The 13,667-nt window shown below is 34.7% G+C and overlaps 1 protein-coding gene across 1 annotated transcript; it reads left to right on the forward strand.

Annotated features, from left to right (window-relative positions):
* Positions 1–4,721: 4,721 nt before the first annotated feature.
* On the forward strand, positions 4,722–9,488 carry LOC145012104 (uncharacterized). The gene is made up of 4 exons (XM_078970887.1): positions 4,722–4,831; positions 4,971–8,961; positions 9,047–9,136; positions 9,230–9,488. Exon 2 carries the CDS (start codon positions 5,033–5,035, stop codon positions 8,954–8,956), a length of 3,924 nt encoding a protein of 1,307 aa, XP_078827013.1. The 5' UTR covers positions 4,722–4,831; positions 4,971–5,032; the 3' UTR covers positions 8,957–8,961; positions 9,047–9,136; positions 9,230–9,488.
* The last annotated feature ends 4,179 nt before the right edge of the window (positions 9,489–13,667 follow it).

Raw genomic sequence — 13,667 nt, forward strand, 5'->3', positions numbered from 1 at the left:
CAGAAAAAACCGATTTGTTTATGCTTTGTTTTATAAAATCAGAGTAATCTTTTGATTAAAAGAGGAATTTGTTCCCAAAATAAAATATGATAAAATTTATCAAAACATTTCTCAAAGAGAATGTATTTTCATTAAATAATAAAACCTTGGGATGTCATGTTCGATACAGACCAAAAGCATAAACAATATAAAATAAACCTTACAACAGTTATTTATAACTACTGATCTATAATCCAAAATCTCTCGTCAAGTCCACCAACTTATACTCTTGTGCCATCACCTGTAATGTAAAGAAAACTGAGTGGGTCAGGCTTGGGAGCCTGGTGAGCATATAGGGTTTTCAACCCACAATAATACATTTATTATATTCAATTATCAAACAATCAACCCAAATACCCATCCCCATATCTCCTTTATTTTCTCGAGGGTTGACCCTAAAAATCCATTATCCTTCATTCATTCGTCCCTAAGGATTTACCTAAGGAATTAGCACAAGGTCTATTTGCTACCACGGTTTATACAACAGGCACTACGTCACATAGTCACCAGGGTTCATACAATAGGCACTACGTCTCATAGTCACCAAGGTTTACGCAACAGGCACGAAGTCACATCGTCACCAGGGTTTATCAAACAGGCACGAAGTCGCATCGTCACCAAAGCTTTACTTAATAGGCACGAAGTCACATCGTCACCAACTATTCCATCTACCCTTGTTCTACCCAACATTTTTGTAGATATAAATACAAGCACAATTTAAATCATTTAACACCCGTATAAAAACATCAATTCCAAGCCCATCTCAAATAGACAAATAATATATAACACATAGCACGTATTTCATAGCTAATACTTTATATTTATGTGTTAGAAGAAAGTAACTACACACTCACTTGATCAGAAGATGATCGGACAACAAATCTGGAAAATCTCTACAAAAATCGAACTTCTCGCGGACAGAGCTTCGGCTCGGAAATCGCACTTCTCGGGATATTCGGGACTTCGAAACTTGCTTCGGGGCTCGGGAATATTACCGGGGCTTCTGGGTACTTCTGGCACGCAAATCGATGCAAAACGGGAGAGAGAAGAGAGAAAAATAGCAAAAGAACTCGACAGCCTCGCATCCTATTTATAGGAGGCTGAAGCCTCGGAGTACGCGGGGCATACTGCCTCCGAAACGTTACTGCATGCGTCATCCGAAGAACTCGAGTGTGAATGTCGACATACCTCGGAGTACGCGGGGAGTACACGAGTATGCGGGGCGTACTTCGGATGAGTCCGGTGACTCCTCTTCGGATAATGTTGGATTTAATAATTAAATTTAATTATTAATTATTTAATAAATTTCGAAAGTTCATTACTTCTTCATACGAACTCCGTTTTCGACATTCTTTATATCCACGCGAAGGTGAGACTATGCTCTACTACTTTTGTTTAAACTCCGCCGGCTAATTTTGATTTATTTTTATTATTTATTTTTAGTAGGCCGAGACAGGAAAACTCCGTTATAAAATCATAACTTCTTCATCCGACGTCCGTTTTCGCCTATCTTTTTATTGTTTTACTACAATTAATGAGATCTTCGATTCTCATTTAGATTGTTTCGGCTAAAAACCGTTCGGTCTCAAGTCGAGTATTCGGGCTGCATATCGCTAAGTCGAAACTTCGATAGGTCATAACTTCTTCGTTATAACTCGGATTTCGGCGTTCTTTATATGTATGGAATCCTTGTAGCATATACTACAACTTAGTTAAGATTATTCAGTCTAAATAATATTTTATCAAAAAGTCATTTTTGACGCTTACCGTCTCTAAATTGACTAGCCCTGATCTACGGGCGTTACAGAGGGTATCAAGGACATGAGGTCTCTAGCGAGAGGTGGAAGGTCCGCAGTGAGGCCGTGTGAAGAGGGGTGAGTTATGAGGGTCTGCGTGAAGGGTTAGAGGGTTAGGCGTAGGGTGAAAGGGAGCACCGAAGTATGCATTGATAAGGAGTGAAGTAGCGAGGAGTAGGCGAATGTTGCTAAGGGAGAGTGTCATGCTTTAGTCTTCGTTACACGAAAGTAGTGACTAGTCTTCGGGGTGAGGTCTTCGATCTATGAGGGATAATAGTGACTACGCATAAGAGGACCTTCAACAGACTTCAGTGTTGCTTATCTTCTAATGTATTCGGTCAGACTTTAGGTCTTTTGTGCTGAGCAGCGAGGATGAGAGGGCAGATGACGAAAAATGCTATTTTTTCATGAAATTTCTTCTTCTTTTTCTTCAACAGCAATATAAAATCTTTGTAAAAAAAAATTTTCAGCAGAAAATTGTAACAAACATCAACAAAACTTATTCTTGAAAGCTTGAAAAAGCTTTGAATCAACACTTCAAAAACTGAAAACTCATCATAAAGATTTCTGGTTGTGAACCCATAAATTCTTGGTAGAAAAATCGAAAATTACAAGATCGGGAGTCATTCCCTTGAAATAATCGCTTAAATCTTCAAGGTACGAATCTGATACCAATTGTAGGAATCCATTTTGACGATCGACTTGTGCGGAATAATATGATATTTAGATTTAACGATAACAAAATATATAAAGAACAAAACAAATGAGTAATCCGATGATTATAATAGAAAGATAGGTTACAACTATAACTATGAAGAACACTTCGGTGAGAGAGATAGCAATCGAGAGTTTCTCTCCGACTAAAACAATATACTACATTTTGTGTACAACTAAAACAATGACCACCCCTCTCTATTTATATAGAGAGAGATAACTTACAATACAATAAAGAGAATAAGATAACCTATCTATCACTCATAATTTGTAGAGCATTTCCATGCTCCAATACCCAATGTACTAGAGTGATTCACGTCTTCTGTAGTGAGTACGACTAGCGTACTGCATGGTGTACGCCCAACGTACTAGATAAAGTCCCGCTTTTCATTTAAATTTCAAGCGACCATAATTTCTTTGTTTCAACTCCGACTTTGGCGTTCTTTATACCCACAGAAAAGTCTTGAAAGGTTCTAGAGCCCTATCTAGTTGCTTTTGACTTAAAACACCTCGAACAAAAATATTTAATTCATAAAAGAAGTATGAAACATCAGTTTTCTTGTTTTACCCTTTGACTCCAAAGCACAAACCAAAGGCTGAGATCGGATAACCAATATTATCAACATCCAATAGTGCCTAAACCTTATTCCCTTGAAGCTAAAAACCTTTACTTGATCCATTTATTATCCATAATACCAAAATAAGAAACTTCTCGAAACAAAATGTTACATTTAAGCTGTAATTTGAATAAATAAATTTATTTTTAAATGAAAATTTTGGTTTGAAATTCAGGACGTTACAATATTAATATTGTTGATGCAATATCATGTTAGTGACATGAAAAGTAGAGAAAGTTTTCTCTAAGATTTTTTCATCATTTATTGTCTCACTATATAATTTTAGTTGGATAGTAATTTTGAACATGACTGAATTATACCCACTCACAGATTTAAAATATAGTATTCGAAGGTGTAACCAATCAAAACGAGCTTTAGGAAGTATCGTTGTTTTTTTTAATGATCATACCTCTCTTTGAGATTATTCCAAAGATCAGCTGAATCTTTGATAGTGGGGTATTCAACTTTCAATCCTTCATTAAGATGGAGACAAATGAAAATCATCGCTTTAACCTTTTCTTGGCTTGATGCTTAATTTAAATGATTTACATCTTTTATAGTGTTTCCAAGACCCATAAAATCACGGTGAATTTCAACATCAAGGATCCATGATATATAACTCTTTCCACTGATGTCAAGAGCCATAAACTTAAGTTTACTAAGGTTTGCTATAGTGAAAGTACTAATCAAAATAAAAAGTTCCATGTTTAAAGATTATTAGTTAAGAAGCTTCATAAAATTACTTGGCGTGCATCATACTTGTAAACTTATAAAATATATATACTTGACAATGACAATAGCGACAAAAAAGTTGAAGCACTATGATAGAGTCGTGTTGATAACATATTACTATATATATTAAATGCAAAGTTCTTAATAATAACATATTACTATATATATTAAATGCAAAGTTCTTAATAACAGTGTTGTTTATGAGGTTTATAATTTTGCCAACACATTTTAGTTAACTTTTGTTTGAAGCCCATTAGTTGATATTGCTTTCTTTTTTTATTTTTAAAATTTTTAAAATGTTTTACTTTTTTTTTTAACTACATCCTTAAACATGTTTTTCCTTATTTATTGGACCTTTTTTTGTCATTTTTTTTTCTTCATCCCCATTTAAAATACAATAAACAACCGGTCTATAAGGAGCGGACAATATGCAATCTCTAATTAAAAATATAATCACATAACAAGATAAATTTCAAAGTAAGAAAAGATTGAGAGTGTAAAGAACATTTATTTCAATACTTATGATGAAAATTACTAACTTTTTAATATATATGATTCACTATTTATAATATCAAAATAAGATGAAATATGAGTTATAATATGAATGCGTATATTATTACATCCATAAAACATATTAAATTGATTGTTACTGATTTTAAATAATGACAAGATTTAAAGGAAAAATAAACTAATATTATATTAACAAACTAATATTTTATAAAACTTATATTTTTTCGGTATTTTTTTAATTTAATTATTTTTCGGAGTTGAGACCCGGAAAAGACATAGCCTTATTTTCGGCTCTTTTTTGATGTAAAGGTAAAATTGATAGAAATCTAATAAAAAGAGAAGACCAAAATTCGTACTTCACTTTAACCCTCACTTTCTCTCTCTAGAACTCGATCCAGTGTTCAGCTTGACGGCATCGACAAGGTACGCTATCTCTGTTTCTAGGGTTACCGTTTTCTTCTTCACGATGGCTTCTTTCTCAATTGCCGTTCGTGCTCGATGCATATGAATAATTCTCATACTTAGTTAGGGTTTTAATTCTTTTCTTCTGAATCTATACCAGGTAAAAATTTAAGTACATACGTAGTTTATTGTTACTGATCTACTCGGATTACGCTCTCAAATATGAAAGAACATGAGGATGATGTGTTGCCTACCGTCAAGGAATCTACTACGACTGTCGATTCTACTACAGCTGATGAAACTGTAACCATGAGAGGGAAAATTGAGGGGCTTTTCGGTGAGAGAGACGAGGGAGAGGATATGGTCGTGGATGTTGTGGGAGCCGATGTGGTTGTTGATGATCGTGGGGGTACAAGGGCTGATTTGGAAGGTAAGGTGGGTATTAATGGCTTGATGGAAGAGGGTTCTAAGAGAGAAATTCAGTCTAGTGATATGGATGTGGACCAAGTTGATGTAGTTGAAGAAGTTAGAGTTGTGACTTTAGAGAAAGTTGAGGTAGTGGTGAATGATGAGGGTGTGAAGACAAGTGTAGAGGTCAGTAAAGAGGTTATTCAGGAGAATGTGGTGACTACTGCTGTGAGTGCGTTGGATTGTGATGCTCAGAAGTCAAGTGAAGAGCCTGAAACTGGTGGAGGTGAAACCACATTGAGGGATAATAATAGAGATTCTACCAAAGAGATTGTGGATAAGGCAACTGGAAAAGAATCTGATGTTTCAAATTCCTTAAATTTTCCAGAGTCATTCACTACAACAGGGCATCCTGGTTCTAGAGATGCTCATGTGGCAGCTGTAAAGGAGGGGTTATTTGGTAAAGATGAAGGTGAAGATGGTGTTGATAGTCAAGTTTCATCAACAGAGGCTGTCAATGCAGGAACCAGTGCAGCTAATTCCCATGTAAGCCCTAAAATCTTGGAGCAGCAATCTGGAGATGATGAAACAAGGAAAGATATTTTGCAGCCAACAATTGAAGTTGCAACAAATGATGTTCAAGATTCTGGAAATGGAACTCAGGCAGGAGATTCTAATGCAGCTCTTCAGTCACTGGGAAGAGAGGCTCAACTTGCTGGGGGAGAGGGTGAAGTAGAAAGAGGTTTAGCAGTGGAGACAGTGGAACAGGGTATGGAATCTGCTCAAGAAGTGGCTGATAAGTTTTTAGATTCAACAAAGATTCAGGATTCAGCAACTAAAGTTGATGGGTTGGTTGTAGAGGAGGGTTTAGCTGGAAAAGGTGAAGCTCAAGATGGTGTCTCTAAGGATCCAAGCTTAGAATCCACTGATATTCCTAATGTACAGGAGGGTTTAACAGAGAAACAGGCTACAGAGTCTGTTCAAGAAGTTGCTGATGTAGATTCCACAAAGATTCCGGAGTCGGTTTCCAATGTTGATAAGATGATTGTAGAAGATGTTTTAGATGGAAAAGATAAAGCTCAAGATGTTATTTTGAGTGGTGGAGTCGATGCAAATACAGGTGAAGGCAGTGTCCATGAAAATGCTGGAATTCTTGACCAGAAATCTGAAGTTCAAATGAGCAAAGTAGAGACTTCACATTCAACAACAGAAGTTAGAATAGATAATGATCAAAAGTCTGGAATTGATACAACAGATAAACAAGAAGAACCGGAAAGAGGTGTGGAACAACCAATGAGTTCCATTCAAGAAGTGGCTGATAAAGATCATGTGATGGATGAAAAGACTGAAAAAGAGGTTGAAGTTTTAGAGTTATCAAAGGTTCAAGAGTCCTCCACCATGGTAGTAGACATGGTGGTTGACCAGAAAACTGAAGTTGACCCAACACCTAAAGATGAGAGTTTGCACACAACGATAGAAGTTATGACAGCTGAGGCATCTCATAAAAGTTTAAATGTAGCCAATGAAGTGACAACTGCTCAAAATTTACCAAATCCCGAAGTGCAAGTTTCCAGTGTAGGTGGGATTTTGGTTGAAAACCAGATCTTGAATGTTGATACTGAAATGAAAGTATCTTCCCAAACTTCTGTGGAAACTTTTGAGGAAGTCAACCATGCAACAAGTCATGCAGATTATGGAGAGGATGCAGGGATGGACATTGATGAAGTACTTGGATGGAAAGATGAAATCCCAGGAATTGATTCCTTACATGGTCAAGAAAAAGATCAAGATTTCAAGATTCATACAGACCCAGAAGCTAATTTTGAACATGGACTTTCAAAACCTTTAGTCTATGAACGCCGTGTGCAGGTAAATGATGATGTTGAAGAACATACAGATTTCTGCAGACAACAAGAAACAGAAACACCAGAAGTAGAACAGTCAACATTGACCGATGATGTCAGCAATGAAACTTCTGTTTCTTTCCATCAATCATGTTATTTCCACCCACCAGAAAACGAAGGTGAGTTCTCTGCTTCTGATTTAGTCTGGGGTAAAGTCAGAAGTCATCCATGGTGGCCTGGTCAAATCTTTGACCCATCTGATGCATCCGATAAAGCCATGAAATATCATAAAAAAGATCGATTTTTAGTCGGGTATTTTGGAGATCGAACATTCGCGTGGAACGATTCAACAGTCTTGAAACCATTTCGTGCAAAATTTTCCCAAATTGAAAAACAGACAAATTCAGAAGCTTTCAACAATGCCCTCCACTGTGCTTTGGAAGAAGTCTCCAGAAGGGTAGAATTGGGACTTGCATGTTCATGCACACCTCAAGACATCTACAAGAAAATCGAATGTCAGATTGTCGAGAACGCGGGAATCAAGAAAGAATCAAGTAAAAGACACGGTATGGACAAAACTGCCCTTGTGACCTCATTTGAGCCTGATAAACTTATCGACTACGTGAGACTACTCGCAAAGTCTCCATATGATGAAAATGACAAAATGGACCTTGTAATGGCTAAAGCTCAGTTGTTATCATGTGCACGTTACAAAGGGTATCGCCAGCTGTCCGAGTTTCAGTTCTGTGGAACTTTATTAGAAGATTCTTCTGGATTGACCCAAGGGGTTGACCAAGTCATCAAGAAAGAGAGAATCTTCTCAGATTTAAAAGTAGATCCAACATACTACCCCGGAAACAGCGAAGAAGGTTCTAGAAAACGAAAGGCTTCCGATTCCAACTCCAATTCCAATTCCAATTCCGATGTTTCGGTTCCAGAGAAACGACCAACTCTGGAAACAGTAACTCCAAGCCCTAAACCCTCTTTCAAAGTTGGCGAACTCATTCAAAGAGTAGCAAACCAACTGAGTGACAAAAGCATCGAACCTGTTGACCAAACAGTTGGACTTTCTCATTCTGTTCAAACTCCAGTCAACATGGTCAACCCCCAAGCAAATCTACCCGAAATGTTATCACAACTCCAGTTAACTGCTCAAGATCCAATGAAAGGGTACACCTTCTTGAACACTATAATCCCTTTTTTTTACAGCCACAGAGCTGCTGTTTTTTCCAAGTCTTTAAAGCAAAATTCATCTACTACTGGAAGGGTTAATAACGAGACTAGAAAGAGAAAGCCATCGAACGAAAACGATCCGGAAGATTTCGAGTTTGATGATGTTAATGATTCGTATTGGACGGACAGGATCATCCAGAACCATCCGGAAGATTTGCAGCTGCAACCTGCGGTGGTGGTGCATGATAACAACCAAAACGGAGGTGTGGAGCATCCACACCAGATTGTAGCCTACGAAGAGAAACAAAAACCTGTGAAACAAAGCCGTAGGTCGAATAAAAAACGGTTTTTTAGCAGCAATCATGAGATTGAAGCAAAGGAGCAATCAGAGCTTATTGAGAGAAGAAGGTTAAATTTGGCAACTGAGGTTTTAATGAAGTTTACAGAGGGGATTTACTTTCCTTCCGAGATACACTTGAATAAAATGTTTAGAAGATTCGGGCCTTTAATGGAATCAGAAACTGAAGTTGATAGACAAAGTGGGCGTGCTAGAGTTGTTTTTAAAAAATGTTCTGATGCTGAAGTTGCTCATAGTAGTGCTGGAAAATTCAACATCTTTGGTTCCATTGTTGTAAATTATGAGCTTAATTATACTCCATTGATTTCTTACAAGCCTTTGCCTCTTCCATTGGCACATGAACCAGCCGCTGATGCATGCTAGTAATGGTAAATTACCCTTTCGCCCTTTGTAAATAAAAAAACATTTTGTTTTGTTTATAAATATTAATACGAATCTGTTTGTGTGTTTCAGGTGAGATCATGGGAAGTTGGATTCATACAAAGCAAGCAATGAAAACATGATATACAATTAGAGACTTGAGTGAGAATCAGGTTCATCAAAGTAAGTTAACATTTTTTGAATTTGGTTTTGATTCTTGATTGCTGTTTTGTGAAACGTATTTGATTAATTTGGATTTTGTTAAAAATGATGCAGGTGGATGGGTGTAACGGATAGTGGTGATGATGTGCAAGATATGGATGTAAGTTATTTAGAGAAGTAAAGTAGGAATGTTAAATGTATGATTTTCTTGTTGCCTTGAATAAGATAGGTATTAGGTGAAGAAACTAAACTTTATTCTAAGATTAGTTTTTAGTTTTTAGCATGAGTTGTTATTTATAAGTCTGCTAAAAATCCCATTTAATTACTGTTGTGTTGTGATGGATTGTATCTTGTGGAAAACATGTGTTTTTCTTGGGTGGGTTGTTTCTTTTTGACTTGATCCGTAAAGAAGGGCTTAATGGGTTAAGCCATGAAATACACAAGCATTTCTTTGTTGGTGTTGGTTGAATCCACGAAAAGATTCATTTAAAAATTGATTATTGATCTACTTAACTTTGTCAAGTTGAGGAGATGGAATTGGTCCTAGAGTAGTGGATTGATTGTTTATGCTTTCGATTGGATTTACAGTTAATGGAAAACATGAAAACACCAAATGTGCATAAGTCAATAAGGAAAAGGGTGAACACCCAACCATTGTTGTGTGGATTGATCCTAATACACAACCCCAACGCTTCATGACCAAAGACAAGATTACATAAAATACTCAAAATAGGATGAATGCGCAAATGCTTTGGATGAAAAAGGTCTAAGGCAGACATAGTGATTGATAACAATAGACTTTGAAGGACTTGGATAAAAATTTGAGAAATATATTAAAATAGGTTACAAATCCCTTGAAATGTACTAAATTTTAGCTTTGGATGAAAATCAACAAAGGTCTAAAAAAGAAAAAAGCTCTTAAAAAAGTAATGGAAAATGAGGAATAAAAAATATACTAGGGCTAAACGCAAAGTGAGACGTAAATGTTAGGTTAAATGCAAAATGGAAAAAATTTTCAACTCAATCAAATTGATACGTCATCATATTTTATTGGTGACTAGTTAAACGTTAAAAAATAAAATAAAATTTAAAATAAAAAGCATATACAGAACAAAAAAAAAGGTTGGAGCTAAAATAGAAAAGACTAAATATAGATTTTGTCAAAAAAAAAAAAAAAAAAAAACCAAAATTAAAATTTGTAACAAAAAGAAGAGTTTAAGAAACAAAAATGTAAAGGATAAAATCTAATTATGCTTTTAGGTGTGAAGGACAGGGGAATGAATTTTGTCTCAACCAAGGGAATCTAGATGTAACCAACACAAATATCACCTAATCTTCTTCCCAAAGTTAACTTACATAAGTAACTTATCTCATAAATATTATAACGTGTTTCTCATAAATTTTCATATTGAAGGTAGTTGTCATGAAAGTTGTTTATAATCATAATTTGCCACTCAAATCAATTGGGAAAAAGAAACCTACATGAATGTACACAACTTGGTTTTGGAGAATATAACATTAAAAGTTGCAGTGTAGAGTATAAGGCCTTGCAGACAATATGAAAGGTAAGTTTGTTTGTTGACATATTTGAGTAGGACATGTTTTAGATGTAGTGCGATTTTGACCTCACATTGCAAAGAGATAAGCACTAACGGGTTCATCTGGGAGCTTTTTAAGCCGAATGTATGGTGCTAAGTTCAACCCTTTGGAAAAGGAAATTAGTCGGTAAACTCGAACGTGTAAGTTTTAGGGCGAAAGAAACCGTAAGCTTTTTAAAAATATAAAATTATATGAAAATAAAAAACAAACGCTCATAAAAGCTAAAAGTTATTAAAATCTATTTAACATATATTCTATATTACAAGATTTTTATTCAAAATAAAAGTTTTAAACTCGTATTTCTGAATAATTTTTTCTTTACTTTGTGTTTTTAGTTGAAAACTAAAATCTAAAAACTCTTAAAAACTAGCTTCTCAAGACACCATCGGTTTTAATTCGGTGGATCGTAGTTTGCGGGGATAGAGAGTTTAGGTGAATATGTACATATGTCATATAATCTTTGATGTGGACCCTCACAAAATTTTTTAGTTGACTTTGTTTTTACAACACAATGGGTAAAAGTAAAATCTTCTAATTATTAAGATATTTGTTCAACCCTTAAGGGAATGGAAGTTTCTTTGTTTAGAAAGTGTGATTAAGCATCACTAGTTGGACAAACCTCCAATAATAATTACGGTTTTTAAGTAGTAATTACAATGGGGTCACTTAAGTTGAAAAGTTGAAAACAGAAGGATGAAAAAAGAACATGCATGGAACAAATTCAAAATGATGGCACAAATTTGGTGTCAATTCAGGATCAATTTGACATGTTATGTGTCTACTTCTTCTTCTTCTTCTTCTTGTTGCGGCGAGTATATCCCTATCAAATCATTCAAATCAATAATATTTGCTCGATTTTCTGTTTAGTATAATCACGTTTGACTTTTAATTTGTTTTGATTTTTAGTCAATTAATTACTTTTAATTTGTTTTGATTTTCAGTCAATTAGTTTTCTGTTTAGTATTGTCCTGTTTGACTTTTAGTTTGTCTTGAACGGACATTTCTTGTTTACAATAATTTCACGTGACATGCAACAAATATGTTGAAGATTCTACGGTGTTTTTAACATGATTTGTATTAATCTTTAGGCTTCATCATTATGCTTTTGAAAATTATGATGATTTATATTGATTGTGAATTTGCAACATAACTTTTAATTAAGAGTATTTGAGTTATCATTAAAGACATTATGCTTTTGAAAACTATGATGGTTTATATTGATTGCAAGTTTGCAACATAGTTTTTAATCAAGTTAATTTGAGTTATCATTAAAAATAATATGTAGATTTTTGTTTTCAAGATTCATTGTAAGGTTATCCAATAGTTGTGGTAAAGTTATGCAATGTAAGATCGACATGCATATATATAATACGGCCAAAATTTACTTGATATTTATTCTTTATACGATGAAAAGACAAAACATCGATTATAGGTTTATGTTTACTTTTTAATTTTTATGTTTAGTGGAATATGAGACCCATTAAAAGATTTGCTACCAAAAATGCTTTTATATTAAAATTGGTACATTTGAGGTGATGTTCGTACTCTCTAGTCTCATTATGGATGGAATAAACGACAGACGTAGTTAGTTGGTTATGGTGGTGGACCTACGTGTTCATGATGTCCATGTGGAAAAACCTTTTGTCTTGGATTGTAATTGTCGGCACCCCTTTAATTTTTACTTTCATTGCTGAATATTTTTACCCTTGATACACTAACAAAAATATAAACTTTGAGATAATAATAATAATAATAATAATAATAATAATAATAATAATAATAATAATAATAATAATAATAATAATAATAATAATAATAATAATAATAATAATAATAATAATATATTAAGAAGTAACGCCTAAAAATCACTAGATGACACAACACACAAGATTCAAAATTTTCATAATATAACCCATGAAGAATTGAAATTGGAGTTTCTAATTGTTTGATAAGAAGTAAACTTTAAAATTGACCTTCTATGGTTTAAAAAAAAAAGAAATGACACAAATGTTCTATGACCATTTTATGATTGATTCTTTTAGTCTCCAAACTATATTCGTGGCTTTATGAGAGAATGAACTCGTGAGCAACTTGTCTATTCAGTATCCTAGACTTGTTTTAATTGGTTTCCTTGCTACATCCACAATATTTGCCACATCAACTATGATATGGCAAACACCTTCCTATTACACATTTATGGAACAACGTCATAATGTGTATAAATCGTAGGGCCCAAGTCAACACTGTTCATACCTGCGTCCATATAAATAAACAACATGGTTCCTTAAAATGGGAAAAGTGCAAAGTTTCTTACCCTTTATGCATACTTAAGTTCATACCTTAATCGCTAATCGCTAAGAACATGTTGTCACTTATATTTCCCCTTGACAACTGGTCCTTTACCGACCGACATCAATTGGAAGAGAATGAGTCCAATGGAGTCTAGGAAGAATACATGGCCATCAACCTACTACAAACATAGTTAAAGGTGTCATTAATCCGAGAGAAGGTTGCTACTGACTTGTGCGAGCTACACGAGAGGGTGAGAAGACAAAAGGATGCTCTTTACGATGTGGTGGATGATGTCCGGTCAGGGAAAATAGACGTGTCCAATATGGTTTCTAATCTCAAAAGTCACTTCTACTAGCTTCAAACTCGTATGCCAAGATGATGGTAAAAAACAACAACTTCAAGAAAATGAAATGTGTTTTGGGACATGTTTCTATCGTTGGGGTTATGTTTTTAAGCTATAAGTTCTTCCAATAATGGAAGAACTTTAGGTTATATGATTTCTTTCTTGGGATTGTCTTTTAGGTTTTTTGAAGCTTGGTTATTTTGGTGGTTTTAACTATTGTGGTGGATGACGTTACTGATAAGTTTTAGTAACGTTTTATTTTGTATTTAGTATAAGCTGATGGAAATGTATGAAACAAACATGATGTAACACCCAGTT

The sequence above is a fragment of the Lactuca saligna genome, chromosome 8 (genome assembly GCF_052625555.1).
Source record: "Lactuca saligna cultivar CGN05327 chromosome 8, ASM5262555v1, whole genome shotgun sequence".
Taxonomy (NCBI): domain Eukaryota; kingdom Viridiplantae; phylum Streptophyta; class Magnoliopsida; order Asterales; family Asteraceae; genus Lactuca; species Lactuca saligna.